A 14982-nucleotide genomic window follows, 5' to 3' on the forward strand; every position below is an offset into this window, starting at 1 on the left:
GCAGGCGTCGTCGCCACCCTGGAGGATGCCAAGAGCTGCGGGGACGTGGCAATGCTGCTGCTGCTGCTGCTGCTGCTGCTGCTGCTGCTGCTGCTGCTGCTGCTGCTGCTGCTGCTGCTGCTGCTGCTGCTGCTGCTGCTGCTGCTGCTGCTGCTGCTGCTGCTGCTGCTGCTGCTGCTGGACGTGGAGAGCGCCTTCGACGGTCTCCCGCACGTTGTCGTCGAGGCGGCCATGGACCGGCTTGGCATCAGCGGGTGCCTCCGAGGCTTCGTGTCCGCCTTCCCGTCCGGGAGGACCTTCTGCGTCCGTGTTGGAGGGGTGACCAGCCAGCCTAGGGACATCACTACCGGAGTCCCACAAGGTTCAGTGCTAAGTCCTTTTAGGGGCGAAGCTCCTTAAGGCGGCACCCGTTCGTCCCTCGTCGTGCTCGTAGTAGTAGTGAGTAACAAGTCTTACCCTTTGACCTCCAAGGTGGTGCCGGTGGGAGATTTCTCCTGTGCGTTGTTGAACAATAAAAAATTCGCAGCGTGCGCGTTAACTAAAAGCCGAATTCTTCTGTCTGTAGAAGTGTAAGTGTTAGCTAAAAGCCGACTTCTTCTGTCTCTCATTCCCATTAGCAGCCATTGTTTACCTCCAAGGTAGTGCCTGGTGAGATTTCTCCTGTGCGTGATTAAACAATAAAAATTTTGTTCAAAACGCCGTTGATTGATGAAATAAACCAACGAAAGACGCCAGATGTTTTGTAAAAACAAAACGAAAGAACGCCAGATGTTTCTAAAGCAAAACGAAAAAGACGCCAGCTGCTTAACGAAAGACGCAAGGTGTTTTCTAAAGCAATGGTTTTCTAAACAATGAAAATTCACAGCGTACATGTAAAATTAAAGTGAGCTGCAAGTCGTCATAACTCATCGAACCTTTAGTATAAACGCGCCCGATCTCACGTCGGTGATGATGTACTGGGCAGAATTCACGGAAGATTCACGGTTTACCGATGAACCTCCGCAGCTTCGCCCACTCATCATCATTCACTCCGTGGATATGCTGTGATTTTTTCTCTTCAACATGGTGCTGGCAGGACTTCCAGCCTCCCTCCCGACAGACACCAGGTTCCCGGCCCGCTGCTCCGTCTACGCTGATGACGTGGCACCGTGGGCAAGGGGACCAAGGCGGTCCATTCCTGCCATCAGGAGGTCACTGCAGGCAGCCCTGGATGCAGTGATCTCCTTCCTCGGAGGCATCGGCCTCAAAGTCTCTGCCACCAAGACCGAGGCCCTGCTGATCCATCCACTCGCTGCGGCACGGGTCTACGTGAAGCCACTGAGGGTCGGCAACCGCAGTCTCCCCTGGAGAAAGGAGGTGAGGTACCTGGGCCTCACTGTCGACCACCGGCTCACCTGGATCCCCGCTGCGAAGGCCGCCGCCACCAAGGTCCGACGAGTTCAAGGGGCCATCGGCAAACTGCAGCAGCGTGGCCGCGGATGCTCCACGAAGTGGGCGCTGCGGCTCAACCAGGCCGCGGCTTCCTCCGTTCTGCTGTATGCCCTGCCGCTGGTGAACCTGACGCCAGCCAGGAGATGCCTGCTGGAGGGACTGCACAGAGGAGCCGTGAGGACTATCCTAGGGCTCCCCAGGTGCTCCCCTGTTGCAGCGACGCTTGCGGAGGCGAGAGAGTGGCCCCTGACGCTATGCATGCTCCAGCGAGCGTTGGGGCACATCGACCTCCTCCACCGTGCCGCGGACGGTGCAGCCCTTCTGGAACGCTTGCGCAGCCTGCCAGGATCCAGGATGGGAGGCCTCCTCCCATTTTACCACCAGATGGTACCGGATCCACCAGCCCCTGTCGCCTCTCCGCCGCCACACCACCGGCCTTCTGAGGTGCACCTCCACCTGGCCGGGGCAACGAAGCGACGAACTCCTGCAGCAGCACTGCAGCAGGCAGCCTCCTGCAAGCTCCAGGATCAACTAGAGGGTCGGCTGCAGGTTTTCACGGATGGATCTGTGATGCCAGATGGGACTGCAGCGGCGGCTTGCGTCGTCCCTGCACGGACCAGCAGCAGGCAGTGTAAGCTGCCTTTCCCGGCCAGTTCAACGGCGGCAGAGCTCGCCGGACTCCACCTGGCAGCTGACCTACTGGCAGAGGACATCCAATCAGAGCCTGTCGCCGTCCTCTGTGACAGCAAGGCAGCACTACAGATCCTGGCCAACCATCGAGACACCGGACTGACCGGAAGCCTCCTGGCGGCCAAGTACCGTACCCTTGCTGCATCTGGTGCGTCTGTCTCCTTCCACTGGCTGCCCTCCCATGTGGGCATAGCTGGTAACGAGGAGGCAGACGCGCTTGCCAAGGCAGCACACCAGCCTGGCACCCCCATCACCCGGGCCGTCGCGGCTAGGGACTACACGCAGGCCCGTCTCAAGAAGCTCCTGGTCACGGTCCACCCAGACTCAAGGGTGGCCAGTGGACGAGGGCCAAAGCTGCTACCAGAGACGGGCCTCACCAGGAGAGATCGGTCCGCCCTGCTGCGCCTGCGGACCGGCTGTGTGTGCACCGCTGCCCACCGACATGCGAAGGGTCTCTGCGCCTCCCCAGCCTGCAGCCGCTGCGGCGATCCTGAGACCCTCGAGCACCTCCACTGTGCCTGTCCTGGCTTGGCACAGGAATGCTCGAGGGTCACTACGGCCTACCGGAGCCAGGGCCTACCTGCCTCCACACTCGAACACCTGCTCTTCCCGTCGCGTCCCCACCTGCCAGCACTCCGGAGCCTGGTGGAGTTCCTGGACGAGACGGGAATACCCGCTACAGATGAGCCGGGAACTTGCCGCCCCTGCCCTTGCTGCCGTCTTCCCTGCTGCTCCGGCCACGGCGAACGAGACACAATCACATCCTACACACTACTATCCTCTTTCATTTCCCTTCTCCCCCCCCCCCCAAGACACTGCGCCGTGCTCCCGACTGGGCTGCAGAAATAAGCGTCTCTTCCTCTACATAACCACAAACAACAACAACATTCCTCTAGGATCAACCAACCAACGCGCTTTTTTTTACAGCGAAAGCTGTTATGAGTTCATTTCACCGGCCGTTTTTGGCGCCGTAGTTGTCCGCCGCCGCCGCCGCTGTCCGTAACCAGTATCGCTCGAAATAAGAAAAAAAAAGGAAATAAGGAAACGGTTTCAGGATGGAACGAGATACGAACCTGGGCCCTGCGTGGGAGCCCAGTATTCAACCTCTGAGCCATGCCGGTGCTTGAAACTGCTTTGGAAAAGGTTCTATACAGGCTTCATGTCGGGAAGGAACCAACTTAGCATATGCAATATAGCGTGGTAGAAGAGCAAAATAAGCACCAAGCGTCGCACAACGCGAATTCTGTAACCAGGCGTCGCACAATGCGAATTGCGCAACGAGCAGGTGGTTGAGCGCTTCCAACCCATTACAAAGGGCTCTGCCACAATTCGTCGTCATCAGGCACAGCATCAACAAAGTGCGCATAATGACTTACATGCGTTTAGCAGGTACTACGGCTCTCCGTAAAATGACGACAAATGGCACAGTGCCTGCTGCCCTACTTCTAAAAAATTACAATGATTTATAGCGTAGTGGGTTCCTCGGAAGTGCACTTGTATTGGTTGCCAAGGAAGCCCATAAGCGCATAATTCATTTCCTCGGGGTCTCAGTAAAATTACAATGATTTATAGCGTAGTGGGTTCCTCGCAAATGCACTTGTATTGGTTGCCAAGGAAGCCCATAAGCGCATGATCCATTTCCTCGGGGTCTCAGTAAAATTACAATGATTTATAGCGTAGTGGGTTCCTCGCAAGTGCACTTGTATTGGTTGCGAAGGAAGCCCATAAGCGCATGATCCATTTCCTCGGAGTCTCAGTAAAGTTCTTCTCCCCCCCCCCTCTCTCCCACGTCAACGTATGTTATACAGCATTACGAGAGAGAGAAATAGCGAGCGGGCGTCAACCAATGCAAATTACATAACTGGTGGGCCGTTTAAAGCTTCCAACCGATTACAAAGGGCTGAGCCATAATTCTTCATCGTCATCAGTCGTCGCGTCACCAAAGTGCACATGTTGCCTTACAGACGTGTAGCTGGTGCCTCGCTTCTCCGCAGAATGACGAATAATGGCTTAGTAGGTGCTTCCCAACTTCACAAAAATTGGGATTTATGGCGTAGTGGGTACCTTTCTAGTGTACTTGTATTGTAGCCCCAAGAAAGCTTACAACGGGCTCTAGAAACGCCGCTCTTCCAGCTTTCGCTGTGACTGTGCTGCGGTTTCAGCGCAGGCCTGGCGTTTTTTAGGGGCGTAGCTCCTCTTAGTCTAACCTTGTCACGCCTCCGTTGTCCGGCGTATCTCCCGGCAGCCGGCAGTAAACGGCAGTATCTGTCCGGTGGTGGTGGTGTGCGGCGTGACCACCCTTACTGCGCATGCGCATACCCTCTCCACACACCTCCTCTCCACTCCCCCTCACCATTCCCAATGTCATCTACCCCTCTCCCTTCTCCCATACCCCTCTCCGCATCCCCTCTCCACTTCCCCTCCTCCTTCCCCTCTCCCATAACCAGTCTTAGAAACGGAGGGGGCGTGCACACATGAAGGCTCCCTAAAGACAATGCGCTGCGACAGTACGTGATATGTATCGCACTCTCCTCTCCTACGCTTCCCCCTCTTTCTCCTCTCCTAGGTCCCCCCCCCCTATCTTGCCTCGCGACGCAGCGGCGCCGACGCAGGCAGCGTCGCGGCAGCGTCTAGATTCAAAAAACCGACCGCTCGCGCTGCACAACCGTTCACTGACCACCCCGTATATATAGGCACTGGATTTTGACTTCCAAGGTAGTGCGTGTGTGCTATTTCTCCTGTGCGTGATTAAACAATGAAAATTCACAGCGTACATGTAAAATTAAAGTGAACTGCAAGTCGTCATAACTCTCATCGAACCTTTAGTATAAACGCGCCCGATCTCACGTCGGTGATGATGTACTGGGCAGAATTCACGGAAGATTCACGGTTTACCGATGAACCTCCGCAGCTTCGGCCACTCATTATCATTCACTCCGTGGATAGGCTGTGATTTTTTTAGGTCGGTGCTCGTTTCCCTCCAGTTTTATGCGCTCGATACCGTCACCATGGCCGGGTGTTGCGTGCAACATTGCACCAATCATTCCAGAAACGCTGGGAGCTGTATCGTTTTAGAAGATACGAGGTTTCTTTGGACAGTAAAAATCAAATGTGACAAGCGGCATCCGAAGAACACATTATGCACTTGCAGCTTAAGTTTCCGGCCGGTATTTCGAATGCACATGCAAGTATAACTTCTGCCGGTGTTAACCTTGCGTAATAAATGGACACACTGATATCAGTTACATGGGTAAAATGCTTTGTAAAGTAAAAAGTTGGGCGAGTTGATGTTGGTTCATGATAATACGGTACACAAAAGGAAAAGAATGGACACGGGACGAGGCACATTCTTTTCCTTTTGTGTACCGTTGTATCGCGCCCCTCTGCTTATCATAAAATGCTTTGGTTCACGTGCGCATGAATCCTGCATTTTTCTTCGCAAACATTTATTACTGCACTTGGTGGGTCCTGTATCTGCCTTTGATTTTTCCTTTCGCTATTTTTGTGATTTGAAATGTATCATGGAATATATTATGCGTGTTTGTCTGCAGATCAAATCCTTATTTTTTTCTTTGCGTTTTTATCGAATCGTGGCACCCACATGGGTCAGGACCGGGGACCTTATGGCACTCCCTCCTTTCCGTTCGCAGCACACGTTTCTGTTTTGTTTTGTTTTGTTTTTTTCAACAGCGCGTTCGAATTGTTTGCTGTCTTCTTCCGTTAAACGGTCACGTACCCCAGCCACGAAAAATGCCGCCGCCATTTTACTGGAATGGCCATGGGCAAGAAAAGACGCGATCTCGTTCAAAGACCCGCCATATCGTAGACTGGGCCTCTTGCATCCGGTAGCCGGCCCAGAAGGCGGCTCACGTTCCCTGCGGGCGTCGATCCTGGTCACTAAGAGTTGAGTTGAGTTGAATAAACTTTATTTGCCCAACGGTTGATATTTTGCCCGGGGCTAGGCTGCCAGGGATCCACCATTCGAGGAACATCTTTCGAGGTCCTCGGCGACGGCCCTGGCCCGCTGGACGGCCCACTCCTGCTCTTCGGGGGCCTCGCTGAGAAGGGCGGTTCGCCGTCGCTCAGCAAGGCGCCTCGCTTCAGAGGGTTTTTCAGGTGTCCTCATCCTTCCTCGTAGTGTATCGCCCATGTACTTTGGTCACTAAGATCCAACTTCATTTGGCTCTAGTTGATACATATTCCTGAGGATAAAATTACAACGCAAACGCACTTCTTTGTCCTTCTTACTTCTTTACTTCTTTGTCCCTCCACCCATCCGAATATGATTCCATGTCTTCGCGTACCTAATACACTATCATCCGTATTACACGTTTTGGTTTAGATCTGCTGTTGTGTGCGCATGTGCGGTAAATTTGCCTTATATGCATTGTCGTATGAAAGAATATAGCATCTGTCAGTCAAAGCCTCTGTTGTACGTTTCTTTTCTTCGTGGGTGTCTTGTGCGTTAGCGCTGTAATTTAACCTCGGAATTCTGGTCGCGGTGTAACATGTATACAGTGATTCTGGTTCAGTCGTCTCGTTTATTCCCTCCTCTGGCATTAGTCTACTAGAGCCAAAGCATTCCCACTAGCTCGCGCCACCACGAGCCACGGGACGCTCTTTTTCCCTGGCCGACTAACCACGAGTGGTGTGGCGTTACAACACCAAAATGGAAAACTAGAAACGCAACGCGGCCAGCGATGCAGCATGACCCGCGTCTCGCATAATTTTAATTTTGCCACAAGTGGCTTCCCGTGCGTTTCACCCAAGGCCACGTGCGTTTGTATTCTCCCGTTAGTATGCTGGTGAACGAATGCGGCATGGCGTAATTGCCTAAGGGACTATACACGGGCTATCCGCACACCCGCTCCGCACATGGCGGGACACCTGCCGCCCGCAAACGGAGGAGGAAAAACCGGAACGACGCCAATCGTCGCACACGGGGTACCGGTTTTTCCTCCTGGTGGTGAGGGTACGTCTTCACTGTGTGGTGCGCTTGTGACACCCCTTTGGACATCTCGGCCAGTCTCCTCATCAACGGATGTATCGAGTGGCCCAATTTCTTCACCCTTTCTGATGGGCAGGGCACTGAGACGTCAAGACACCTGATTGGGGAGAGTTGTTGCCACCGCTTCCCGAGTGCCTCAGTGTTGGCAGACGTGAGGCTAAAAAAAGCCGAAAGCTTTTGTGCAAAAATGGTCGTTCATTCATTTGTTCGTTCACTCTCTCACTTGTAGCTATGTAAATAAACCTACGTTCCTTCTTGTAAGAACGTGTCCTCCTCACTGGAACACATCGGCTATGTGGACGACGGCGGAAGCCAGCTACCCTAACTAGACCCACCAAACCGCACTCCTTACACCACCTTTTTATCTGGAAAGGCGGGGACCAAAGGCAGGCCGTTATGAGTAGCACGTGATCGATTCATTTTCATTTCTGCGTCGATCGAGAAACTCATTTTCTTTCGGAAGCTTGACCAAAAGAGTAGGGAGGAGGGCATTTATTAAGCCTCGTTGCAACGCGACAAAGGACATGGACACCAGAAACAAACGTACGACGACGCAGTGTGTCGTCATACGTTTCCTTATGGTGTCCACGTCGTTTGTCGTGCTGCAACGACGCTTAATAATGACCCCCTAGCAACAAGCTCACGTATTCACCCTTATTGTAGGAGGACAATGCCATGATACTTTGTTTTCCCTAATGGAGAAGCCTGCGCACAACCGTGAGTGTACCACGGACTTTTAACAGCGAAGCGTTTAAACCGGCCGTAAAGACTTTGGTGTGTGCAAAAAACTATCGTCATCACGAACGGGTATGTGCCGCAGAAATTGGGCAAATCCCACTACTTACCGCTGGTCCACTAAAAATGGAGAAGACAACAGACGGGTGGCGAACACCAATTAAGATTTCTAGACAGACGTAACCAGTAATCTAGAACACCGTGGCCGCACATTTCAGCTTCGCTGAAGCATCTGCCCGGAGTGATTCAGCGGTACGTACAACGAGAGAGTACTAGGGAACGGGAAAGGCAACGGCGTCTAGCTAACTGCGAGAAGACCCCGAAGCGATGGAAGCCCATACGCGAACGACGACGTGCGCGTAGATCTGTGAGAGAAGCGAGCGCTCGATTTCAGCTCGAGTTTGTGTCTCTGGAGTTTGGGCATCCGTGACGTGTGTGTGACTGTTTGTGGTCCAACTTGAATCTCTCCGCGCTGAGAAGCAACCTAGAAACAACCTAGAGTCACGTAGCTGAAGCCTAGCAACAACCTATAAGCAACCGGATTAGACTCCAGAATCATCCAGCTTTGCTGTTTCAAACCTTGCGCGAATTAGTGCAAGCTTGAAACATAGTATATACATACACATTTATGTATGTATATACTCAGATACATCCAGAGATGTTACCTCAGCGACTGTCTTCATACTCGGTAGGGTCTTGACGCATTGCAGAAAACGGGCGCAGTTCTTCATGAAGTAATTAGCCGAACGAGCAAGGTCAGCGGCATACGTGACGCCTGAAAAGAACGCCCGAGAAGCACCAATATAAGTACAGTATGTCATAGAACAACATACACATAGGCACACTTCACGTGAGACGTGACAACCGTCTTCTCGTGGCAACTGTTTGTTTAATCGCACTTGCGATTTCCGACGTGTGTTCCCGGTGGAAATGAGCAGAGCGATGCACTGAAGCGATGAAACACAGGTAAGGGAGGATTGAGGAAGCGAAAGAATGACAAACCCGAGTGTTGACTGCCAACCGAGTTTGTCGGTCACAAACAGAAACATACACACGGTGTATGTCGATCTTTTTCTTAATATTACTGTCGACCGTTGAGAGTAACATTTCACTCGGGATTGGCTTGAGCCGATGCGCACCCTGGTTCTCCGCTTGTATAGAGATCCGTGTCATCACACGAAAATGGAATTGAGATAGAAACGCAACACTTTCATGAAACTGCAAGAATTAGTACCACATTCGTTGGTAAATATATCATCTCCGTTGCCCTTTTCAATATAGTCTCAATATATAACGTTCATCACGTTATCATTGGTGTATGCAACGTGAATCACCGAAGATGCTAGATGTCCTGGCGTTACGAATGCCCAAATGCTTAGAAGAGTTCACAAATTCAAGGTAGATATGCATTGCTTAATTAGTACGCTAGCAAGATGTCGGAATATATTTATTTATTTATTTATTTATTTATTTATTTATTTATTTATTTATTTATTTATTTATTTATTTATTTATTTAGACAATACTGCAGGCATATTTAGATGTCCTAGCAACAGTGAATGCAAATGCATATATAAAAACTTATATGATTTGCAGTCGTTAATGTTCAATTCCGTTCGCCATGCAGTGTACTGATGGGCTGTGCCTTATGGTATTAAAGTCAGATTAGCGGAAGCAACAGTCACCATTAGTTTTTCGCGAAATATGGCGAAATCATAAGCATTAACTATACTTGCGAATCCCTAATCGCTTAGTGCACACTAACATTTATTGCACAAGTGAACTGGCGCTTACACTTCCGAAATAAGGAAAAGCAGGTACTTATGATGTGCATCGGCCAAGTGTACGTTTCCTAAATGGCTGCTGGCGCTATAGATGACACACATTCAGAACGAACTGGTCGACCGTGCTTCAGGAAAAGACGTTGCCGGCTGAACTAACAATGTGAGCCTAGCAAGACGAGGCCGGTCCTTCATGAATCAGTATGCTGGCGCAGGACGTTTACTCAAGCAGGGTTTCGTCATTTATTGCCGCGAGAATTTGTTTTAACAAAATAGCCTTAGGAGTCCTTGTCGCTGAAATTCCGGTCTGTGTCGGCGTCCTCGGTTGTGAGTGCGAAAACCGGAGTTGTCCGTGAGCGAAAAAATCACAGCATATCCACGGGGTGAATGATGATGAGTGGGGCGAAGCTACGGAGGGAATCTGTAAACCGTGAAACTCTTCCGTGAAATGCGCCCAGTACATAATATAAAGAGTGTGAAACATCGTGTATATATTAAACATCAAACTTTTATTGTACTGTTGGTTTACGTGGTCCCTTCATTATCACTTGTGATCGGTGAAATGCAAGGAAGAAGTCCGCTCCCGAGCGAAAGAGCGCCAAGAGCGACCGCATTCCCCGCTCGCCCTGTGCGAATTAAAGGCAAGGCTAGAGGGAAGACAGGACGCGCGTTCCACGACGCGAGGTCGGTAGCATGCCCAACGAAAGCCAACGGAACGCGATCGTGCAAGTGCTCCGGCTTCGCATCGCCTCATGGTTCCATTTAGCGTCCCAAAACCAAATATATTGCTCAAGGTGTGCCTTGCGTTTTTCGTAGAAATAATTTCTTTATCATGTACATTAAGACGGAAAGTTGAAAGCTCACTAGAGTGTATCGCCCGCAAAGTATGTCTTTTAGTGTGATTTAACTCTCGTACGGCAGGGTCCTCGCGCCGTTGCCGGTCCACCTCGCCCGTTGACGATCGGGAGAGGTGGCTACATACAACTACTACTACACTTTAAGAAAAACATCTGGCGTTCTTTCGTTCTGCTTTTACAAAACATCTGGCGTCTTTCGTTGGTTTATTTCATCAATCAACGGCGTTTTGAACAAAATTTTTATTGTTTAATCACGCACAGGAGAAATCTCACCAGGCACTACCTTGGAGGTAAACAATGGCTGCTAATGGGAATGAGAGACAGAAGAAGTCGGCTTTTAGCTAACACTTACACTTCTACTAACGTTTCCTACTGGAACATGCCAATGGCTGCTAATGGGGAATGAGAGACAGAAGAATTCGGCTTTTAGTTAACGCGCACGCTGCGAATTTTTTATTGTTCAACAACGCACAGGAGAAATCTCCCACCGGCACCACCTTGGAGGTCAAAGCGTAAGACTTGTTACGGACTACTACGATGACTACGAGGGACGAACGGGTGCCGCCTTAAGGAGCTTCGCCCCTAAAATCGCGATGGACGCAAAACAATAAATAGTATGGGCCCAAGCCGCAATCGAACCCATGCCTTCTGTGTGGCAAGCATGCCAATTGTCTATCACAGAGCCACGCCAGTGCTTGAAGCTGTTTCGGAATAAAATCCTATACAGGCGTCATGTGGTGCGTGTAGTCGCGTTAGAACGTGTAATATTGCGTCGCAGAACCGTAGAATTGCACCGGGCGTCACACCATGTGCACTGCGACATGAATGGGTGGTTTAAAGGCCCACCCATTACAAGGCGCTCAGTAATAATTTATCATCGTCAGCATCAACAAAGTGTGCAGCGATGTATGTGCGCGTATTCCCTCAATGACGCATAGTGGGTACGTCGCTTATTCGCAATATGATGATTTAAGACGTGCATAGGCCTGCATTCTAGGAAAGTTTAAACCGGCCAGTGTTAGGCGCACGGACGTTTCTTTCCTCGCGGCACAGTTGAAGTGTCCACTCAGAAGCGAAGCCAAGCTAGCGATGGAGAATGTGATGCGCACGGGGCCCGATCACGCTATCGCGTTCTACCCTCGAAGGCGAAGCCCAGGCGTCCTCCAAGTCTTAACGGCGGTGCTCTTAAGGCCTGGCGCAAGGTGTGATCCGTGGACAAGAAAAAAAACCAGTTGGCGGGTATGCGTCACAGGAATCGGGCAAGCCCCACTAGAGAGTACACGCATTCGTGGGAACCATGCGAACGCGTTGCTGGTGGGAAAGGGAAGTGAGGGTGAGAAGGAGTGATGTGAGTGTGAGGAGGACGGAAAGGAGGACGGAAAGAGGGAGAAGCATAGCATTATTTAGAAAGTTAGATTTGTATGGTATTAGAGGACATGCTTCAGCTTTAATAAAGGCATATTTATCCCATCGGAAACAGTATGTTCAAATTAGTAATTTTCAGTCAAGAACTCTGCACTCTATTCTGTGGTCTGGACCACAGAATAGTCACTGCGTTTCTTAGAGGGTCCCTCACCACCCCGAGTTCAAAGGCGCGGGGGCGGTATTTTTCTCGCCTTCACTACCCCTTCCTACAGGCGATATCTCCTCCTCGCCACATTCATAAAAGTGCGTGCACAATGCCAGCGCTAAGCGTGGAGCCTATCAGGATTTCGCGCTTGTCAGCTACAGGCTGTTACCTCCGAATGCGCAGTCGAAAATACTCAAAATGAAGTGAAATCAGTTGATCGCGCACGATAGTCATGCGAGACAAGGAAGAACGGGTGGGCGGCTACATGGCAAAGCAGTGTATATAGGAGACAATTCGCAACCAATATTTCGCGTATATGGACCAATCGAGAGTGTGTACCGTAATGACGTCATGTGAATCCCCGTTCCTGCGTCACGAAGTACGCAAGAAAGGCGACAAACGCCAGGACGCGCTCGTTTTTTGTATATTCATAGGCTGGTGAGACGCCCTTTAACGCGATGGCTGCCTTGAAACGGAAAAACCTACTATTCTCCGCAAAGTTTGCGATAACCAACACGAACGAACGGTGAGTACTCTGACGTCGCTGCTGCGTACAGCTTCCGAAGAAGCAGGCTGAGCACGATATTGCCACGTGCCCTTATTTCTTTATTTTGATGTATTCCCGTCTCATCCACAAAAAACTGTTAGCAGCGGTGGGCGAAGGCCACGTCGCAATGTTTGGGAAAATTGGCGATTGTTCTGTTAGCATTACGCACAGGATGCGAGTAAACAAGTTTATTCGAGAGCTTATGCGAGTACCAGCGATAACGCTGGAAGGTACGATACCTGATGCATAAAAGAAGACCCCTTCCACCGATGATCAGATTACCGACGGCCGTCGACTGTGATCGCCGCTGTCAGTGTACAGCGCGCATTGCTTGTATTTTAACTTTTCATTTCCTGGGCGCAAGTACGCCCAATAAAGTGTTTTCATCTGTACCAGCTTGCATTCTGCGTACTCTGCCGTCATGACCCTGTGGCAATATTGAAAAATAAGGCCATTATGGCCATTTCGGACTAGAGGTCACCGGCGCCCGTCGAGTACGCGCAGCAGCGTATGATAATGTCGAGGCGCACTTCACATACATACATACATACATACATACATACATACATACATATATATATATATATATATATATATATATATATATATATATATATATATATATATATATATATATATATATACAAAGAACTTTATTAAAAGACCAGAGGGACTAGTGTAACGAATTACTAAGAGCCCCTCAACCAGTCGGCGGCTCCACCCAGGTCGGCACCGGAAGGTGAAGACCCTCCGCGATGGCCCGGGTCCTCCTGACAGCCAGCAGTTGCAGATCGAGGTCCGGGCTGTGTAAACCCCGCCGCCACGAGTTCTCGTCACATAAATCCGCCCCCCAAATCGCGGTCATGCCGTATTTTTTCGCGTATAAGCCACTACTGAACGTAACCCAGACTCCCAGCTAAGAACAGCAGAAAATTAATAACAACAACAACAAAAATCCCCGCGTATTGCCGTGAAGCCGCCTTCCTTGCATTATCACGAAGCGGTGCCGTGAAAACAACTTGTCCACCGAAATTCACGTTCAAACTACGGTAAGTTATATAAACTTTTATTTCGAATTACGCGATATATAGACCTTATGCAAAAAAATTGGGGGACCCTTAAGCTTCGCCTTTAAGAGTTGAACGCGATAGCGAAATCCGGCCCCTAGTGCGCACTTCAACCACTAAGTGCATACTTATTAATGTGTATTGTTACACACACGCGCACACAGACACACACGCACGCGCGCGCACGAATGGTACAGGTTTTTTATCTAAAGCAAGAGTCGCATGGCCTCCAAGATACACGCCGCGCACCCGCCAGCTCGGAGGCCATGAAGAGTCGAGACATATTTCTCACAATGCCTCACAGATGGCAGCACATTACCTAGCGTTTGCTGTTTGCTTGATCAAGCCGGTAGAGTGTACTAGAACTAGAACGCCAGCGCCACCGCATCATTCCACGCTGAAACGCCCGCTCCCAAGCAGCCACTCGCGCCACTCAAAAGCTTTTAGTACACTCTAAAGCCGGCTTGATATGTTTTCCGCTAGATGGACATAGTTGTCCATTTTTAGAGCTGTCTGAAAGTTCGTGTGTGTTTTTAGCGGCGATGGCTGCACTATCCCGCCCTTTTTCGGCATAGTTTGATGGCCTCGCGAATGCGCCTACAAATCGCCGAATGGGCTCGTTTTAGTCGTGACACCTGCCGAAGAAAATGCGTTGAAGACTCCTTTCACTACATGGCATTTATGTAGTGTTTTTTTTTGTTTTTTTCGAAGCAGCTGCAAGTACCATCGTGGCTTTGTGGTAGGGCACCTGCTTCCCACGCGAGCGGTCCGGGTTCGATCCTCAATGAGACCGAAGATTTTATTCTATATTTTATTTGCTTCTTTCTCGATTTTTCAGTCACGGACGATTTTTCGCTCACAACCAACGGTGACGACGCCGACACCACAATTTCTGCGACACGAGCTCTCTCACGCTATCGCGTTAATATGCTGCCATCTAGCGGACGCCGTGCGCAGTTCCGCCATGTCGAAGGCTAAGCGTGCTCCGCATGTGCACACACGGAGCGTACGCATCAACGTATGGCGGCTGATAGTAACGGCAATGCCAACATATTTTCTTGTGCAGTGTTGCTTAGATTGAGGAAATTGGGGTGCTGAAAAAAGGTTTGCAGGAAACAAACCTCCATGTTATTAGGTCTCCTCGAGGCTGAAGAGAAGCAGCAGATCGTTCTGTCGCTCCGGCTGCTGCTTACGACTAACGCCGCGTTTACATTCGCCGTTCTCATCAGAGAACACTCTTTAGTGTCATGCCGGTACGAGACTGTTCTCGCGTCGTGTGCTTGCAGGCACAGACAA

General features: G+C 50.5%; 1 protein-coding gene across 1 annotated transcript; it reads left to right on the forward strand.

Moving 5' to 3' along the window:
* Positions 1 to 231: 231 nt before the first annotated feature.
* LOC119397303 (uncharacterized) lies at positions 232 to 13430 on the forward strand. Its single transcript, XM_049416522.1, has 3 exons — positions 232 to 361; positions 1076 to 2863; positions 13345 to 13430. Exons 1-3 carry the CDS (start codon positions 232 to 234, stop codon positions 13428 to 13430), a joined length of 2004 nt encoding a protein of 667 aa, XP_049272479.1.
* Positions 13431 to 14982: the final 1552 nt, after the last annotated feature.

The sequence above is a fragment of the Rhipicephalus sanguineus genome, chromosome 6 (genome assembly GCF_013339695.2).
Source record: "Rhipicephalus sanguineus isolate Rsan-2018 chromosome 6, BIME_Rsan_1.4, whole genome shotgun sequence".
In the NCBI taxonomy this organism is placed as follows: Eukaryota; Metazoa; Arthropoda; class Arachnida; order Ixodida; family Ixodidae; genus Rhipicephalus; species Rhipicephalus sanguineus.

Bases quoted from the DNA above. Each gene is read 5' to 3' on its own strand.
- LOC119397303 (XM_049416522.1), top strand. From the start codon at position 232: ATGGACCGGCTTGGCATCAGCGGGTGCCTCCGAGGCTTCGTGTCCGCC. The intron at 362-1,075 runs GTTCAGTGCTAA...TGGTGCTGGCAG, and splicing joins CACTACCGGAGTCCCACAAG to GACTTCCAGCCTCCCTCCCG. The intron at 2,864-13,344 runs GCGAACGAGACA...GGCTCCACCCAG, and splicing joins TCCCTGCTGCTCCGGCCACG to GTCGGCACCGGAAGGTGAAG.